At 40.6% G+C, this 18,982-nt stretch overlaps 1 protein-coding gene across 1 annotated transcript in view; it reads left to right on the forward strand.

Annotated features, from left to right (window-relative positions):
• The first annotated feature begins 10,512 nt into the window (after positions 1-10,512).
• The window catches only part of XPR1 (xenotropic and polytropic retrovirus receptor 1), a 196,161-nt gene continuing 187,691 nt past the window's right edge, over positions 10,513-18,982 (forward strand). Inside the window, exon 1 of the mRNA XM_068541354.1 lies at positions 10,513-10,769. Coding sequence (XP_068397455.1) covers positions 10,701-10,769 — 69 coding nt within the window. The 5' untranslated portion in view covers positions 10,513-10,700. The remainder of the gene's footprint in view (positions 10,770-18,982) is intronic.

Genomic DNA, 18,982 nt, shown 5'->3' on the forward strand with positions numbered 1-18,982 from the left:
TGCCCCTGCATATCCTCCATCCCTGCTACTATGACCTTTTGATCCATGAGCCCATTAAACAAGCCCCATTCATAAAAATTCTTATGTGTATCTGATTATTGAGTACCTCCTTGGCAACAGCTGTAGGCAAAGTTCTTAATCCCTATGACCCATCCAGGGTGCTTGGTTATAAACAGGAAAATCTGACTCTGGTTAACTTAAACAGAAATAGATTTTATTGGATTGCTTTGGGTTGCTCACAGTATCTATGTGAAGGCTTGTAAACAAGTCTAAGAAAAGACTTCTTGGCAGAAGCCAGAAAAGCTTATAGCCAAGAACAGAACAGAGGTCATGCCAGAGAAACAATCAGGTCAGGACCCTGTGTTTGACAGTCCAGTTTTTGGATGCTTGATGCCATTTTCACTGCTAGACTTGAAATCTGCTGCAGCCTCTGAGAATATGCCCTACCTGTTGCCATGTCTCTGATTACTTCCACATGAGACAAAATTCCTGGCAGAAGCATCTGTTTGGACAAACATGAGCCACATACTTCCTGCCAAAGAGCTGGGATAGGGATATCTGCCCACTTTACACCTAGTGGGAGCTGGGGTCTTGCCTCTTATCAAGTCCTAAGGGATGGGGGTATCCCACCATCTAGGAAGGTAGCTCCCAAACCTGGCAACAAATCGGCCATACCTTCCAAACCTCAGTTTTCTCATCTGTACAATGAAAAATATCCCTTTTTTACTGTTATCCTTTGCTATGTTTTAACCTAATATACTTTTAATCCTTATCCATTGCTATGAGGATTAAATTAAATAATGCATGTGAAATACAACAAATCTTAGTTGTTGTTATTTTGTTTCCATTTGTACCTCAATATCTTTATCTCCTTGTCCTAAGGTGTTTCCTGCAATTCCTAATCTTAGAACTGTCCTTTCCTTCGATTCCTGCTCCTAGACTGCTGAACACTGCTGGAAAATTTGACAAAATCACTCTAGTTGATTCTGTTGCAAGTGAATAGTTTCTAAACTCAGTGCTACTTGCATACCTCTTGTCCAACTCTGCTCCCATTTTCCCAAGCAAATGAACTTGTCTCCTTAGAGACAATTCCTTCCCCTCCAACTGCAAAGTTATGTACGTCTACCCCAATCATTACTATCACCCCCAACCCCAAGTCTCAAATGATGTCAAGTGTCTCCTCCCTTTAAGGGTTAATCCTTTGTCTACACTCTTCTGCTTTCTCTGGGTCCTTGCTTGAGTTTTCATCCCCTGGATTTTCTCTCTCAGTCCACTGGTTTCTTTCTTGTGGCTTGCAGTATCAAATGCTGCAGAGATACTTTTTTGTACTTATTGGACATCACTTGTTCTGGAATTATTTAAACAGAGCACTTACTGTTTTTGTAGGTTTGATAAATGCACTTTGTAAAAATTGAAAGCAACATAGAAAAATACGAGTAAAAATCCCTTGAAATCTCTAACCCAGAGGTAACCATTCTGAACATCCTTCCTGAACCTGTATCGCTATTCAAACATGTGTATTTTATGTCTGGTTTTACACAGAGAAAATTTATGTGCACTTTCTTTCCTGTATAATCATTTTTTCTTTCTACACTGACTCACCTCCACCAGAATACATACATGCTATTATTTTACTGTTATTTCTCCCATTAAAAAACCCCCTTTGTTATCACATTCCAATTCAACTATTACCTTATTACTCTATCCCCCTTTATAGAAACATTTCCTGAAAGAATGATCAATTCTCACTGTGTTGGCTTCTTCTCATCCTAACTTCTTCTTGTCAGTTTCCTTTGTGGCTTCCTCCTCATCTTCCCAGCCTTTACGCATTGGAGTATCCCAGGTGTCTGTCTTTAGATCTCTCCTCTTTTCTATCTACACTCATTTTCTGGGCAATCCCATGGGTTGCTTTGCATATCATTTTTATTCTGTTGACTCACAAACTTATATCTTGACCCAGGGCCTCTCTGATGACCGCCAAACTCTAAATTGCCTGTTGGACATTTCCACCTCTGTGTCTGACAGGCATAGCACACCCCGAACTGAACTTTTGAGTTTCACCCTCCACCCCAACCCTGCTTCTTCTGCAGTATCCCCCAATCCCATTCTAATTACTCAGGCAGAAGACCTTGGAGTCATCCTTGATGCCTCTTTTTTGCTCACATCCCACATCTAAACCACCAGTAAATCCTGTTGACTCTATCTTCAAAATACATTCAATTTCCAACCACTCCTCATCCTCTCCACTGCTAACCTCCTGATCCAAACCACCATCATATCTCCCTTGGGTTATTACAATACCATCTTTACCAGTGTTCCCATGTTGTGGGTTGACTTGTGTCCCCCCCAAAAAGATATGTTGAAATTCTAACCCCCCAGTACATGTGAATGTGTTCTTATTTGGAAATAGGGTCTTTGCAGATGTAATCAATTTATGATGAGGTCATAACTCAATTAGGGTGGACCCTAATCCAATAAGACCGTTGTCCTTATAAGAAGAGAAAACAGACACCAGGAGGGCGAACAGCTCTGTGAAGAGTCAGAGGCACATTGGGAGAACATCATTTGATGATGGAGGCAGAGACTGGAGTTAAGTGGTTGCAAGCCAAGGAACACCAAGGATTGCCAGCCACAGGAGAAACTAGAAGAAAGGCACAGAAGAGATTCACCACCTTTAAGAGCTGCTGACAGAGAGTAAGCCTCCTGAAACCTTGATTTTGGACTTCTAACTTCCAGTACTGTGAGGGAATAATTTTCTGTTGTTTTAAGCCACCCAGTTTGTGGTAATTTGTTACAACAGCCCTAGGAAACGTATCCACCTTGCTTTTTCTTCTTCTCCTCTGAAGACTATTTTTCACACAGCAAAAAAATATATATAATTTATCTGATTGATGATGTCACTCAAAAACCTACATTTCCTCATAAAGTTAAACATAGAATTACCATATGATTCAGCAATTCCACTGCTACATGTATGCCCCAAAGAATTTAAAGCAAGGATTCAAGTTATACTTGTACACCAGTGTTCACAGCAGCATTATTCAGAAGACTCAAAAGGTGGAAACAACCCAAATGTCCATCAACAGATGAATGGTATATTTTGTTTCCCGCTAACAAATGGTAGCAATGGAATATTATTCAGACTTAAAAAGGAAGTGCTGATGCACGCTACAACATGGATGAACCCTGAAAAGATTATGCTAAGTGAAATAAGCCAAACACAGAAGGACAAATATTGTATGATTCCACATATACGAGGTACCTAGAATAGGAAAATTCATAGAGACAGAAAGTAAAATAGAATTTACCAGGGGCTGGAGGGAGGGGGGAATAGCAATTATTATTTAATGGGTATAGAGTTTCCATTTGGGATTGTCCAAATGTTCTGGAAATAGATAGTGATGATGGTTGTACAATATTGTGAATGAATTTAATGACACTGAATAGTACACTTAAAATATGGTTAAAACGGAAAATTTTATGTTCTGTATATTTTACCACGATTTTTAGAAATTCATGAAAAAAAGGTGGTTATTACTACGTGTAAAGGAAAACAAACAAACACACCAGCTCAAAACAAAAGAAACAAAAAAATCTCCAAAGTCCTCAATTCACTCAGAGCCCAAGTCTTTATCTTGGCCCTAAGCCTTCTCAAGGCCCTAAGCAATTTGGCTCCTGACTACCTCTCTGACCTTCTTTCTCCCTGAAACACTCTTTAACCACATTGGCATCTTTGTTTCTCAGCACATTTTAACCTCAGGGCCTTTGCACTTGCCGATTCCTCTGTTTTGACTCCTACTGTCCTATCCAACTCCCATCTTCAACCCATGTCTACATAGTTCTCTCCTTCCTTCCCTTCAGAACTCTGATTAAAAATCACCTCATCAGTAAGGCCTTTCCTGACTCCCGTATATAAAATTACATAACAATCTTTCTATCTCTTACTCTGCTTTATTTTTCTCCATGCACTTCTCTCTGCATACTTGTTTACTGTCTGTATCCTCTCATTTGACAGCAAGCTCCAGGAAGCCAAGGACTTTGTTTTATTCACTGCTCTATCTAGAGCAGTGATAGTAGTAGCTGCTCAATAAGTATTTGTCGAATGAATGAATGACTATTATAACGTTCTTTTGTAACTTGCAAAATACACTTCTCGCTCTTTAAAAAAAAACACAACAAAAAAACCCCTCCAGGTGTACTTAATCAAAATTGTGTTGAAATAAAGGTATTTATAGAAATAAATGAATTGGATCATTTGAAACTTCATTTATAAATTCTTTATGTCAGTTTTTTTTTTTTTTTTCGGGGGGGAGAGAGGGGTGTTTAGTGCCCTGGTGCTATCGTTTTAAATGTTTTCAGGTTGTGAAAACTTTTGAGAAATGATGTTGCTCCTTTCTCCAGAAAAATATTCAAATAACACATAAAGTTTTGCGTGTAATTTTATGGGGGCTATGGGCCATTTGAAGCCCATCTATTGAACTCTTTTAGATCTATAAACCTATCATATTTTACAGTTAGACTGGGCCTCCTATAATTCAGAGCCTGAGCTGTACTGAGAACATCATCTTCACTGCTAGGCCATCTTGGCTTATTCAGCTTCAGTGGGAAGTGTAGCTTAAGATTTGATCTCTCTGCAGGTCAGTTCTTCACCTTTCAGCATGATCACTAGCCTCATTTGCTCAAGCAACAGTTTGACTTTATATTTATCACACATAATTCTAAGTTTTAGAAGAGTTACTTTGTGGTAAGTGTAACTGTTCCCAAACTTAGAATTACATGTGATAAATTTAAAGTGCTCAGACTCAGCACTTGTGAATTTCTAGATAAACTGCTGAGTACACTGGTAAATTCTCACTCATGGTCCTACAACATGCACACAGAGTAAAGACAATCTAGGATACACAAAAACCGAATGCTGTACACTGCTCAGCATTCTGTAGCCCTTTATGCTATGGAAGCTACTTTCTCTGAGGTCACTAGTGAGTCTTTAATTGCTCAACCCAACGGCTTAGAAGTCATCCTACTCAACCTCTCTAAAACATCTGACAATGTTGATCACTGCTTCCTTGACACAACTTTCATCGTTTTATGGCTTCCTTGACACTTGCCTCTCCTTACTGTTTTGCTGCCCACTCTGGCCTCACCCCAGCCTCTTTCCTTGTCCCATCTTCTTTACCAGGCTCATACCAGGATGTTCCCTTGGACCCCTTTCCATTTCAGTGTATACTCTCTCCCTGGGCAGACTTACCAGGACTTAATCATCATCTAAAGGTGAATGGCTCCCCAGGCTTCAGCGCTACCTTCTTCTTCCAGAGCTCTAGATCTGTATTTCCAACTGGAGTACTGTGTGTCTCACAAATTGTAACTATTTAACACATCCACCAATGCCCCAAACCTGCCCTCCTCTTCCTTATCTCAGTTCGTGGCAGCAGCATCTACCCTGTCACTAGGCTTAGAGTCACACATCACACCTCCTTCTGTCCATCACTACGGCTGGCTTGGGTTGTTGCATCAACAGTCAGCATAACATGGTGGTTAAGAGTAAGGACTCTGGAGCTGGATTGCCAGGGTTCAAACCCAGCTCTACTACTTACTAAGTGGTTGACCTTGAGCAAGATTCTTAACTGCTCTGTCTCAGTTTACTCATCTCTAAAATGAGATGAGTGAGAGTAGCTACCTCCTGGGGTCTCTGTGGGGATTAAATAAGTTTGTATTTGTGAAGCATTTAGAACAGTGTCTGTCACAGAGTAAATGCTACGTAGGTGCTTGTTAGTAAATTGGTCGCTGGTTTGTCCCTACTCTAGTCCATCCTTCACACTGCTAACAGAGGTTTTTGAGGGGCTGCCAGTTACTGAGTGGTCAACCAGAGGTCAGTCATTATGCTAAGTGCTTTATGTACAGAATTTCATTTAATCTTCATAACTACCTGTCAGGGAAGTGCTATTATTCCCATTTGAGAGATGAGGAAACTGAGGCATTAAGCACTAATGTATTTGGCCCAAAGTCACACACTATGAATGCCAGAGTTGGGATTTTAATTCAGGTCTGTCTATTCTCAGAGCTATAGTTCAAAACCAGGAAGCCATACTACACTGCTTTCCCAAGGCAGAGTTAGTCACTGCATAGACTTCAAAGATCCCGCACTGTCTATGCTGTCATGATCTATTCCTTTACAATCTTATTCCAGCTTAACTTTATCTCCTGCAACTTCCCTCTATGTGGCTGTCCTTTCTTTCCTCTTTCCTTCTCTCCTTCCCTCTTTCCTTCCTTCTTTCTTTTCTTCGTTACGTCAACATTTATTGAATGCTTGAATGCCAGGCACCACGCTAAATCAGAGAAAACGAGAGAAAAGAGCAATTTGTCTTCAAGGAGCTCATAGTCTGACGCAAATTATTATTGACAATACAGTGAGGAGAGTGCACCAGGGGGATGCGGGAGCCAGAATGGGTAAGGGAGGTAAGGGGATGGGGACAGTTTCTTTGAGGCAGGGACATTTAGCTGCCTTAAAGGATATTCTGGTCAGACGACTTCTTGCCATTCTCTAACAGCCCTGAATTCTCTTTGCTTTTTGCCTTTGAGATCTTTGGAGGTGTCTTTCTCCCTGTCAGATAGTTGTTTAAGACTGTATTTGAGGACTTCCCTGGTGGCGCAGTGGTTGAGAATCTGCCTGCCAATGCAGGGGACACGGGTTCGAGCCCTGGTCTGGGAAGGTCCCACATGCCGCAGAGCAGCTAGGCCCATGAGCCACAATTACTGAGCCTGCGCGTCTGGAGCCTGTGCTCCGCAACAAGAGAAGCCGTGATAGCGAGAGGCCCGCGCATCGCGATGAAGAGTGGCCCCCACTTGCCGCAACTGGAGAAAGCCCTCGCACAGAAACGAAGACCCAGCACAGCCATATATAAACAAATAAATAAAAATAAATAATTAAAAAAAAAAAAAAAAGACTGTATTTGAAAGCCACTTTTTCTGGGATACCCTCCTTCCCTTCCTAGTCGACTGAATGTGTCCTTGTAGATACCTCAGTTACAGTGCACATCACATTGTAATCTAGATATTGGCCTATCTGCCTGTCTATCTGACTGGATTTTGATGTCCTCCAAGGAAAAGACAGAGTCTTATTTATTTATTTATTTTTATAAATTTCTTTATTTACTTATTTATTTTTGGCTGCGTTGGGTCTTCGTTCCTGCACGCGGGCTTTCTCTAGTTGCGGTGAGCAGGGGCTACTATTGGTTGTGGGGCGCAGGCTCAGTAGTTGTGGCTCATGGGCTTAGTTGCTCTGTGGCATGTGGGATCTTCCCGGACCAGGGCTCGAACCCGTGTCCCCTGCATTGGCTGGTGGATTCTTAACCACCACGTCACCAGGGAAGCCCTATTTTTGAACTGTCCTTCATTCCCAAAGTGGCATGGCTGGCATATCATAGAGTTCAGTAAAATTTTGATGAATGAAGAGTTATTTGCCTATTTACAAAAGAAAGTGTAAGAGTTACTTCTGATTCAGACTAAAACTGTTCAGATTATCATTCTTAGTACCTTAGCACAGTACTCTGTAGAAAGTAGGTTTTCAATAAATACTAAGTATTTGATTGTTCTGTCAGTGAACTATCTGAACTAATGCTAGGAATAGGAAACTTATTATTAAATTTAATTCTGTAGATAAACTAAGATTTTCAGGTCCAACTGAGCCTTGGGGCTCTGGATCCAGCATAAGAAAAATTAAGAATTATTGGTTATAGTATTGAGGATTTCCTGTCTTCTCTGGGTTGATTCATGGTTCCAGAATCTTGTGCACAGTTAAGGTACCAAGGTATGGGGGCCGGATGCCATGGTCTACAGGAGTTGCTGCCAAGAGTCTACCATTCTTCCATCATCAAAAAGTCTACAAATAATAAATGCTGGAGAGGGTGTGGAGTAAAGAGAACCCTCCTACACTGTTGGTAGGAATGTAAATTGGTGCAGCCACTATGGAGAACAGTATGGAGGTTCCTTAAAAAACTAAAAATAGAGCTACCATATGATCCTGTTATCCCACTTCCCACTCCTGGGCATATATCTGGAGAAAACCATAATTTGAAAAGATACATGCACCCCAATGTTCCCAGCAGCATTATTTACAATAGTCGCGACATGGAAGCAACCTAAATGTCCATCAACAGATGAATAAAGATGTGGTGTGTGCGTGTATATATATATATATATATATATATATAATGGAATATTACTCAGCCATAAAAAAGAATGAAATAATGTTATTTGCAGCAACATGGATGGAGCTAGAGATTATCATACGAAGTGAAGTAAGTCAGACAGAGAAAGACAAATACCATATGATATCACTTATATGCAGAATCTAAAAAAATGATACAAAGGAACTTATTTACAAAACAGAAATAGACTCACAGACGTAGAAAACAAACTTATATAAGCAAAGGGGAAAGGGGGGGAGGGATAAATTAGGGATTTGGGATTAACAGATACTACTATACATAAAATAGATAAACAAGGACCTACTGTATAGCACAGGGAACTATATTCAATAGCTTACTATAACCTATAATGGAAAAGAATCTGAAAAAGAAGAGATATCTATCTATCTATCTATCTATCTATATCTGAATCACTTTGCTGTACACTTGAAACATTGTGAATCAACTCTACTTCAATTAAAAAAAAAGAGTCTACCATTCTAGTCTATACTTGGTAAAGGCCCAGCGATCTCTTTTGCAGCTGCTCCTGGTTCTGTCTTCCTAGGCACACCATGCAATTATTTCCTCTCTGTGGTTGTGCCTCCTTCCTGGGAGCATAGCCCTCTCTTACTGTCTTTTTTCTCCTGACAACATTTACCTCCAGTAGAGGGGAATTGTTATGGAGGGCAGCAGGGTATCGTGCTGAGCTGAGAGGAGTCCTCACTCCTTCTCCTATTCTTCTTTTTTTTGACCCTGATTACCCTTTCACCCAAGGTTGAGGCTTTTTTGTACAATAAAAGTCAGAAAGACTCATAGCCTATGCCTGTTTTCCATCATGCATCACCCCTGTCCTGAGGAAATAATTGCAGAATCCCTACTGGCATGAATTAAGAGGAAGGGAAAAGGGGAAAAAACACATGGAAAAAAAAAAAAAGCCAACAGTAGATGTTGATAACTAAGAATACTGTCTCGGTCATGGTAGTTCCCTAGTCTTTGGGCATCATCAAAATTGTGAGAATTAAAGGACAAGGTACTGTACATGTAAGGCGTTTAGAATAGTGTTTGTTACATGGACAGTGAGTGCTTAACAAATGTTAGTTATTATTATCCAGGGCTCCTCTACTCAGGGAAGGACCTTGGTTGCTGTCCAAAATCAGGTCCTCCAGGACAATCACTCTCACACTCAAAGCAGTGCCAAGCTGTGTGTGTGATCTATTCTCCATTCTCCTCAAGGACAGTCAGCCTGGATGCTGGATCCATGTCTGGTCTCCCTGAGGGTAGGGATCCAACCGTATCTCTAGAGGATACTCTTTCCTCCCAACATTGGTTACCCTCTCAACCCCACTGCTAAACTCCAGGAAGCTCAGTCACAAGTCCAGCTGGTACCCACAATCCTGGTTTGGGCCCAGGTGTTGTTGCTAGCCTTTCTGGTAGCCCCGGGACTAGATAATTACATTGAAATTCAGAAGCAGCATGCAATTCTTGGCACTGACGTCTTTAATTAAATTCAACAAGCATTTATTGAGCACCTAGAGCATGTAAAATAGGGTTCGTTTAAATACATGTGGCCCTTAACTATTTAGTCTGTTTTAGTTACTCAATTTGGGTTAATGTTGATCCATCATTAAGGGTTTTATGAAGAATAAATATCAAAATGGAAAAACGTTTGCACAAATCTTTTTTTTTTTAAATAAAATTATTTATTTTATTTATTTTTGGTTGCCTTGGGTCTTCGTTGCTGCACGTGGGCTTTCTCTATTTGTGGCGAGCGGGTGCTACTCTTCGTTGTGGTGTGTGGGCTTCTCATTGTGGTGGCTTCTCTTGTTGCAGAGCACGGGTTGTAGGTGCGTAGGCTTCATTAGTTGTGGCACGCCTGCTCAGTAGTTGTGGCTCGCGGGCTCTAGAGCGCAGGCTCAGTAGTTGCCGCCCACGGGCTTAGTTGCTCTGAGGCTTGGGGAATCTTCCTGGACCAGGGCTCGAACCTGTGTCTCCTGCATTCGCAGGCAGATTCTTAACCACTGCGCCACCACGGAAGCCCTGCACAAATCTTTGAAAATATAAACGTCTTGTGTGGATTATTGTTGCTACAGTATTAATATTAATTGTAATAACAACACTGTTGCTTCCCAGGCTGGCGGTAAAGAGCAGCTGTAAGGCCCACAGGAGCCAGACGTAAGAGGTCATGGGAGGTGCCTTCAGCACGTCCGGCCCAGAAGGGGCGGAGCCTTAAGGAATGTACCCAAATCCCGCCCCTTACTCCGCCCCTTTCGTCGGTGCGCGTAGGCGGTTACCATGGCGATGACGTATAGAGGGCGGGGCGGGGCTATGGAGAGGAGGAGGAAGATGGCGGGAGGGCGGCTCTGAGGAGACCTCGGCGGCGGCGGAGGAGGAGAGAAGCGCATCGCCGCGCCGCGCCGGGGCCCATGTGGGGAGGAGTCGGAGTCGCTGTTGCCGCCGCCGCCGCCGCCGCCTGTAACTGCTGGATCCGAGTGGGAGTGAGGGGGAGACGGCAGGATGAAGTTCGCCGAGCACCTCTCCGCGCACATCACTCCCGAGTGGAGGAAGCAATACATCCAGTATGAGGTACCGGCAGCGGCCGGGTAGTGGGAGGACTCGGAGGGGCCACCACCTCGCCAGTCCCGACCTCCACCGCCGCCTTCCGCTCCTGCTGCTTCCCCGCGGCCGGGCGGACTTTGACCCGGTGCGGCGGGGAGCCACTGCGGCATCCCCGCCGCGGCCGGCCCCCGTCGGGCCCCGCTGACCTTCCCCTCCCCCGCAGCCCCGCTGCCGCCGGGGTAACGGATATGCGGGCGGCGGACCGGGAGGGACTGCACAGCCGGTCGGGGCTGGGGAATGGTGGTGGGAGGGCGAGCCGCAGGTGGGGGAGTCGGGGTGTGAGGGTAGCCCGGGGTCGCGGCGGTTCCGCGGTAATCCCCTCCTCCCGCTCACCCTGACCTCTGGTCCCCACCCTGGGCGAGCGCCCCCTTGCCAAGGTTAGGTCTTGTTTCTGTCTGCTCACCTCTCACCAAGGAATCCTTCTCTTCCCAGATAAGCCCCTCCAGTGATTTCCTTCATTCCACAGAGCCCTTCAGCTTTCCCCCACTTGCCCACTGTTGACAAAGGCTTTGTAACAGGGTTGAAACTTGATTTAAATGTGTATCACACATGCGGTGGTTACAGTATGCAAACGTATCGTAATCAACTATCTTGTTTTGATAAAAAGACGGTGACTCGTTTTTTCACTAATTTAATGAAGTATATAAAGTAATTATATCTTTGGTTTTGGCTCTTCTGTTGTTTTGGAATGGAGTGAAGGGGAAGAGGAAGGAAGAAAGAGAAGGGAATTATTAAAATTTTCAGGTTTTCTTTCCTAAAATTTTGTTAGCTAGGGAGAAAAGTACTATCTTGTAAACAATGTACTTTGAAAACATACCTGTGTTATTACAGAAATCATGGCCCTCCTGACCCTTAATTTCTGTGATAACAGCTCCTGAAGGGTATTTAATAGATAGTGATAAGGAACCTTACATTAATAAAAAGAAAAGTGAAGATAACGAGCTCATTTATATTTTCAGAAGCCAAGATACCTGAAGGGCTTTAAGCATTGCAATAGGTTATTCTCAGTGGCTGGCAATTCAGCTCCTGGATAGAGAAAGACTTAATCTGTAACCTCCAGGAATTCACATCTATGTTATGTGCAGGAACAAAGAGTATAAAATCAATATGAACACAAATATTCTAGCTAGATTTTATAAATTGAGATATTTCGATTTTCTATTTAATTTCTGTTCTAAGTTCATTGATAGTATGTTTAGGCAACAGCGCGGGTTTATTTATTCGTATAACAGTTGTAATAATTGAAGAAAAGGAAAGGGATGTAAGTAGGTTAAACAACCTTGAAGATTGTAAAATAAATTCACCTTGTAACATACAGTATTTGAGTATTGACAGAAATGAAAGGCCTAAAATTATGAATGCTTTCTTTTCACTTAATTTTCTTGTAGTGTTTTGTGGCTACATTTTGTAAGAATGAAATAAGGGATTAGCTTTTCAGCCTGTAGATTTTTTGATTTATTGTTTCTAATAACATTTGGTCAGTTTTAAAACCTTGGCTAGAGTCCAGATGATGGTTTTTATTGAAAGGAAGGTATTGGTCTTTCATCTTTCTAGTAGTAATTTTCAGCACCACTGCTAGTTCTTCATAGAACACAGCATGCTGAGGCAACATCTTATACTTGTTATATAGTATGGAATGCTTCATTTGGGGAGAAGTAATAGCGGCTGATTGTATGCTATGATTCATTTTAAGTATTACAGCACTTAACTGTTTCATAGAATTGTATTAATCTGAAATACAGTTTCTGGGGCTGGAAGGAGAAGCATAAGATTTAGTTTGAAGATGAAATTACCTCTTGATTTATAATGTCAGCTTTGTGGCTGGAGTCATTCTGGGACTCTTCATTCACATACTCCATTTGGACATTAGTCCTAAATGATTACTTTAGGTTGGTCAGAGAGGAGAGGAACACATTTCATATGTGTGACTGCATTATCTTTCCTAGGCCAATTAGAAATTATTTTTTGAAAAATTCATTAATTGTTGAAATTTTATTCTGCAGAGGGTCCCTACTATGTGACTCCTGTCGTGGAAAAGCTCATTGTTTGGTAGGCAAAATTAATATGGGGCACTTTTCTTTGTGAATTGGAGCCATTAAAGACATTTTTTATAGGGTTGGGATCTGTGTGTTGTATACTATTTCTCAAGAGCTGGTGCTGTTCCTTTAAAAATAGTTAAAGGGGCATAAATAAGAGTCTTTAGAGTCTAGGAATTTTGGCAGCTTAAAACTTTGGGGGGCTTCCCTGGTGGCGCAGTGGTTGAGAATCTGCCTGCCAATGCAGGGGACACGGGTTCGAGCCCTGGTCTGGGAGGATCCCACATGCCGCGGAGCAACTAGGCCCGTGAGCCACAGCTACTGAGCCTGCGCGTCTGGAGCCTGTGCTCCGCAACAAGAGAGGCCGCGATAGTGAGAGGCCCGCGCACCGCGATGAAGAGTGACCCCCGCTTGCCGCAACTAGAGAAAGCCCTCGCACAGAAACGGAGACCCAACACAGACAAAAATAAATAAATAAATAAATTAAAAAAAAAAAAGAAAAAAGAAACTTTGGGGAAAAAAGGACATCATAAAAGATGTTAGCATTTGCTAGAGAAAAGAACCTTCTCATAATGCAGTAACATGTAGTTTCTCATATATGAAGATGATGCTCTTGAAACACTTAGTAGAACAGACACTTGAATTTGTTTTTCAAGTACTGGTGATGAAATTTGGGTGTACTACTCCTGATTTCTTGTGTAGGCTGCTTTCTAGTGCTGTGAACGACTATGAACTGTTCAGCTTCTTTGGTTTTATGTCATTTTGCTATATTAAATTTTACTTGAAATAAGCAGAGAATTAGATTGAAGCTGCAAATGTTTTACATCTCTGATTATATGTATTATTGTGTACACACGGTCATACAATAAGTGCTAGTTCTTGTATATGTTCGTCATGAGGCCATGGGGACAGTCTTTTTGCCTTTCCAGGGTTCTTTCCTCTTTCATAAAATAAGAGTATAGAGCCAGAGCTTTTCAAGTTCTGTTGTAGTTCATAGGTTTTTTGTATTTTTAAAAATTAATTAATTAATTAATTGGCTGCGTTGGGTCTTCACCTCTGTGTGCGGGCTTTTTCTAGTTGCGAGGTGCAGGGGCCACTCTTCGTTGCAGTGCATGAGCCTTTCATTGTGGTGGCTTCTCTTGTTGCGGAGCACGGGCTCCAGGCACGTGGCCTCAGTAGTTGTGGCTTGCGGGCTCCAGAGAGCAGACTCCGCAGTTGCGGTGCACGGCCCCAGTTGTTCCGCGGCATGTGGGATCTTCCCAGACCAGGGCTCGAACCTGTGTCCCCTGCATTGGCAGGCGGATTCTTAACCACTGCACCACCAGGGAAGTACCAGTTCATAGGTTTTTGATTTAACTTGTAGTGGATTTCATTTTTTGGATTGTTAAAATTATTGTTAGTGATCCATCAATATCCTGAAAATTATCAGTTTCTAATTTAAAAATGAATTGTGGTGTTCACAGACTTGGTTTTCATAAGCAGAATAATAGAGCATAAAAGAATAGAGCAACATGGAGAAACCATATAAAGAAAATCAGTTTGATCCATTTGTGAATAGTTTTTACAAACAACAAACACAAATGGGAAGAGACTATCCCTGTTTCCAGTAATCTATTTGAGTGTAAATCTTGGCATATAATATAAAACATCAATAAAGCTTTATAAGAGTACTTTTTAAAATTTAGTATCAGTGATTGTATATTTTAGAGTTCTGTAATTGATTAACGAAAATTAATTTAGACCAGTTTCAACCAAATAGGCTAGTATGACCAGGTTAATATTTTACAGAATATTAGCAAAAGAAGCAAATATATTTGGTGCCTTAGGCTGCTGACTTGTGTTTTCTTCCCTAGGGTCCTGTGCTGCTTTGGTTTCTCAGGAACCATGAATGGTTTTTTCAGTGTACGCTGTAGTTTTGTAAGGTACTAAAATAATGAGGTATCTAAATTTCAGGACTTTAGAGTTAAAAGGGAATTGAGAGATTATCTGTCTCCTTGTTTTTTTTCAGGCAAGGGAACTAAGGTCCAGAAAGGTTAAGTTATTTATTTGTCCAGGATCATATATAGATAGCTAGTCTCTTGAGCACAGATGTGTAAGCATTGGGAGTCAGGTCACCCAGACTGTGTGACCCTGACGAAATCACTTCCTCTTTCTGGGCTTTAGGTTCTTCATCTGTAAAGTGAGAGAACTGGACTTGATGGTTTCTAAGCTCACAGCCCTCTATTTTCTAAGGACCCATATAGCTCCAAATTTCTGTACATTTTTATGGTTTCATTATGTTTTACATATGAAGAGGGCAGAACTTAAAGCATTACTATTAATAGCATCCTTTTAAATTAATAGTCTCCTTTCAAATAATTTTAATGATATTTTAATCTGTGACTGGAAAGCTGACCCAGTGAAGCTTTTATTTAACTTAAGTAAAAAGTGATGGTCATAGTTTAATTTTTTGTTGCAAGATTTGGGAAGGGATTTTCCATAAACTGCATATCCCTTATTTTCAAGTGTAAGGAAACATTGCCATAACATTATTGTGATTTTCATTTATAGAACTCTCCCATGAGAACACTTGTGTTGCAGGCTTCAATTTCCCAAAGGTATTATGTTGATTAGTTACGGTTAACTTGCCTTGCTGAAACTTGTTTGAAATTTCCAGTTTGGCCACCCGATGGGGCACAAACCACACTTTTTCTTTTAGGCACTTCGGCAAATGAAAAGTACAGTATAGCATATTTAAAATAACATTTGTAAATGAGTATGGCAGTAAGATGCCTGGCATTTACAAATGTTTCTTCAGTGAGTGAATGAATGTTGTATAAAACAGAAAGTTATTACTGTTCTTTATTATCTTTGTATAATAAAGTGTGTTAGGTTAACTTGTCCTGGAAAGATTATACCTGTCCATCCATCCCTGAAGGTTGCTTTTGGATCAGTTTTTGAGTGAAGGCCCAGATCATAAGAACATAAGACTCTTATTTGACCCGAGGTGACCATGGAAAATCAGTTCTGGCTTCAAATCCAGTCCTAATCTGAAAAGCATTTGAGACTGATTGAGTTGTGCCGGCTAGGTGTTGCAAGTATATTTGCATCATAGCCCCCAAGGAGAGTACCCAACACTCCCATGGACTAAGAGAAGGTAGTTTTAGAAGTCTTAATTATATTCATTTTTATGCATAAGACAGGAAGAAATGAAATTTTACTAATATTGAATAAATGGATTGATGCAATGACCTTGTTTAGGAGGTAGTCTGATGGAAAGAGAGACAAGAATTGCTAATAGTTTTCTCACTTGTTTGTTCACTTTCAGCAAATAGCAATTTATCCAGTTTATGGGTGCATAGTTAAGATGAGTTTATGGATATTATTTAGTTTTGACTAAACTAACCCTTATAAAATGGATGTGACTTAAAAAGACTCTTGTAAAGAAGCCTCAACAGCAGTACCAGCCTTAACAGCATAATGCAAACACATGTGAACAACAAGGAAATGGCAGAGCTGACAATTCTACTTCTAGTACTAGCTTTTTGTCAGCCAAATTGCAGAAAAAACAATGGTACTCTAATAGACCTGACAAGACGTTTGCCAAAAAGTTTCAAAATAATTAAGATAATTCTTTGAAATAAGATTTTACATCCGTTGTCATCCACAGTGAACACCCTAAATATATGTTATGTATTAGAGTATTCTGCCTTTGTGAGGTCTGTTTTCCAGCTTATAGCCATCATAATCAAGTTTCAAAATTAACTGAATCCTGAAGTTTGAACTAGGCCTTTGAAATACTAAAAACTAAGATTTTAAAAAGTAATGAACTTTTTCTGTTAGGTTGTTCTTTAGAAGTATTGCTATTGATAATTTCTTAAGAGAGATTAAAAATATTTTCACATTATTCACAAATGAAAGTTTAAATTATTTATTTTATTATTGTCTCATCTTTTAAAACTTCCACTTAAAAAAATTCTGTGTTTTATAATGTACACAGTTGTAGAAGGAGATAATTTATAAACAAAGGTACATATATTGGAGGTGCATAGTAAACTTTTTTTTTTAATAGTGATATGACATAAAAAAAGTTTGGAAGATTTTGCTCAAGTTGTGTAGCTTAACTGCAGGTGGTTTGTGGGTTGCTTGGTATTTCATTGGCCTTTGGGATTGAGAGAGTGTCAGAATTCACTAGGATTCTTGCCCAGTTGTATTTTCCTTTTTCAGGTCTTCCCCTTACCTAGTAAATGCTAAAAGAAGCCAAGTAGGGCCTTCCCTTGCGGTCCAGTGGTTGAGACTTCACCTTCCAGTGCAGGGGGTGTGGGTTCCATCCCTGGTCAGGGAGCTAAGGTCCCACATGCCTCGCGGCCAAAAAACCAAAACATAAAACAGAAGCAATATTGTAACAAATTCAATAAAGACTTTTAAAAAAAATGGTCCACATTAAAAAAAAAAATCTTTAAAAAAAAAAAAAAAATCTTTAAAAGAAGCCAAGTAGACAATGCTCATGAACAAATGCCTTAAAAAATTATTCATTCATTCAACAAATATTTATAGGGGCTCTATTATGTCCTATAGGCTGATAGATTTGTCATTAAATTCTAGCTCTTTTGTTATCTTAAAAATAGAAAAAACCAAAAAGCAGTATTTTATTTTTTATAAATTTATTTATTTTTGGCTGCATTGGGTCTTCATTGCTGCACGCGATTTCTCTAGTTGCGGTGAGCGGGGGCTACTCTTCGTTGCGGTGTGTGGGCTTCTCATTGCGGTGGCTTCTCTTGTTGTGGAGCGTGGGCTCTAGGTGTGCGGGCTTCAGTAGTTGTGGCACACAGGCTCAGTAGTGGCTTGTGGGCTCTAGAGTGCAGACTCAGTAGTTGTGGTGCACGGGCTTACTTGTTCCGTGGCATGTGGGATCTTCCTGGACCAGGGATCGAACTCGTGTCCCTTGCATTGGCAGGCAGATTCTTATCCACTGCGCCACCAGGGAAGTGCCAAAAAACAGTATTCCTGTGTGTGTGTGTGCGTGTGTGTGTTTGGTTTTATAGTTTAGTCAGCATAGTGCTTTCAAAATTAAAAATGTTGTAGAAAGGGAAAATTGTAGATTGAGGACTTGGAACATGGTTATAAATTTGGATCACTTGTGTAAATAATATGGATGAATTCTCCCTGGCTTTTCAAACTTTTTATGTTATACGCCTTTAAATTTAATTTGTTTATAGGAAGAAATTTGGTTACCTGTTTCTTCCCATCACTAGGCAGGTGTGGTATCTATGGGGACTGATCAGAAAATCCTTAAAAAGTTGTTTATTTATTACAGGTCAGAGGAAAGTTTAATTAACCTGCTGTAAGCATAACTTACAATTTTCATATTCTCTGTAACAAGAAGGACAGTATGTTGATTAAGAATACATAGTCATTCCTTATTGAAGATGACCTGCAGTATTTGGAAAGACTGTAGACCATGAATAAGGAGATGTAAGTCCTTAGACCCAGTTCTTTCACTGAATAGTCATAAATAATTAGTGAACAAGTGAATTTTTTGAAGATTGAAGGGTGAAATGTAATCATACAGGAAAATGAGAAGCTTTTAGATTATTGTGTGAATTACTTATTTAAGCTAAATTGGTAAAGTTGTAATTCACAGTAATCCAAGTGCTTTGTGAGCTTTTTCTATACCTAAGAGAAGTCCTTTAACTTTTTGGTCTTGGGACCATTTGAAACTCTTAAAAATTATTGAGGATTTCAATGTCTATTGATAATATGCTATATTAGAAATTAAAACTAAGAAATGTCTGAAACACAAGAGTATACAAGCACACCTCTACTAGCCATCAGAGACATGACATCACATTTCATCTAGCCTCTGGAAAACTCCACTGTGTACTCATGAAAGAATGAGAGTGAAAAAAGCACATGAAGTTGTAGTATTATTATGAAAATAGTTTTGACCTTTTGGGTTCCCTGAAAGGGTTTCTGAGAGTTGCTGCCTTAGAGCACAGGACTCCTTTCAGAACGTTTGGAGATGGCCTGAGAAAAAACTCTCTAGTCTTAGGAAGCACATAAGAGGATAAAGGAAACCCGTGAGTGAGGATTCTCTGGTATATCCCCCCTGCACAGGATGATAGAGAAAAGAAAGTTGTCTTTCCTGGGATTCCCACTTCCATT

This window comes from Eschrichtius robustus, chromosome 3 (genome assembly GCF_028021215.1).
Source record: "Eschrichtius robustus isolate mEscRob2 chromosome 3, mEscRob2.pri, whole genome shotgun sequence".
Lineage (NCBI taxonomy): Eukaryota > Metazoa > Chordata > Mammalia > Artiodactyla > Eschrichtiidae > Eschrichtius > Eschrichtius robustus.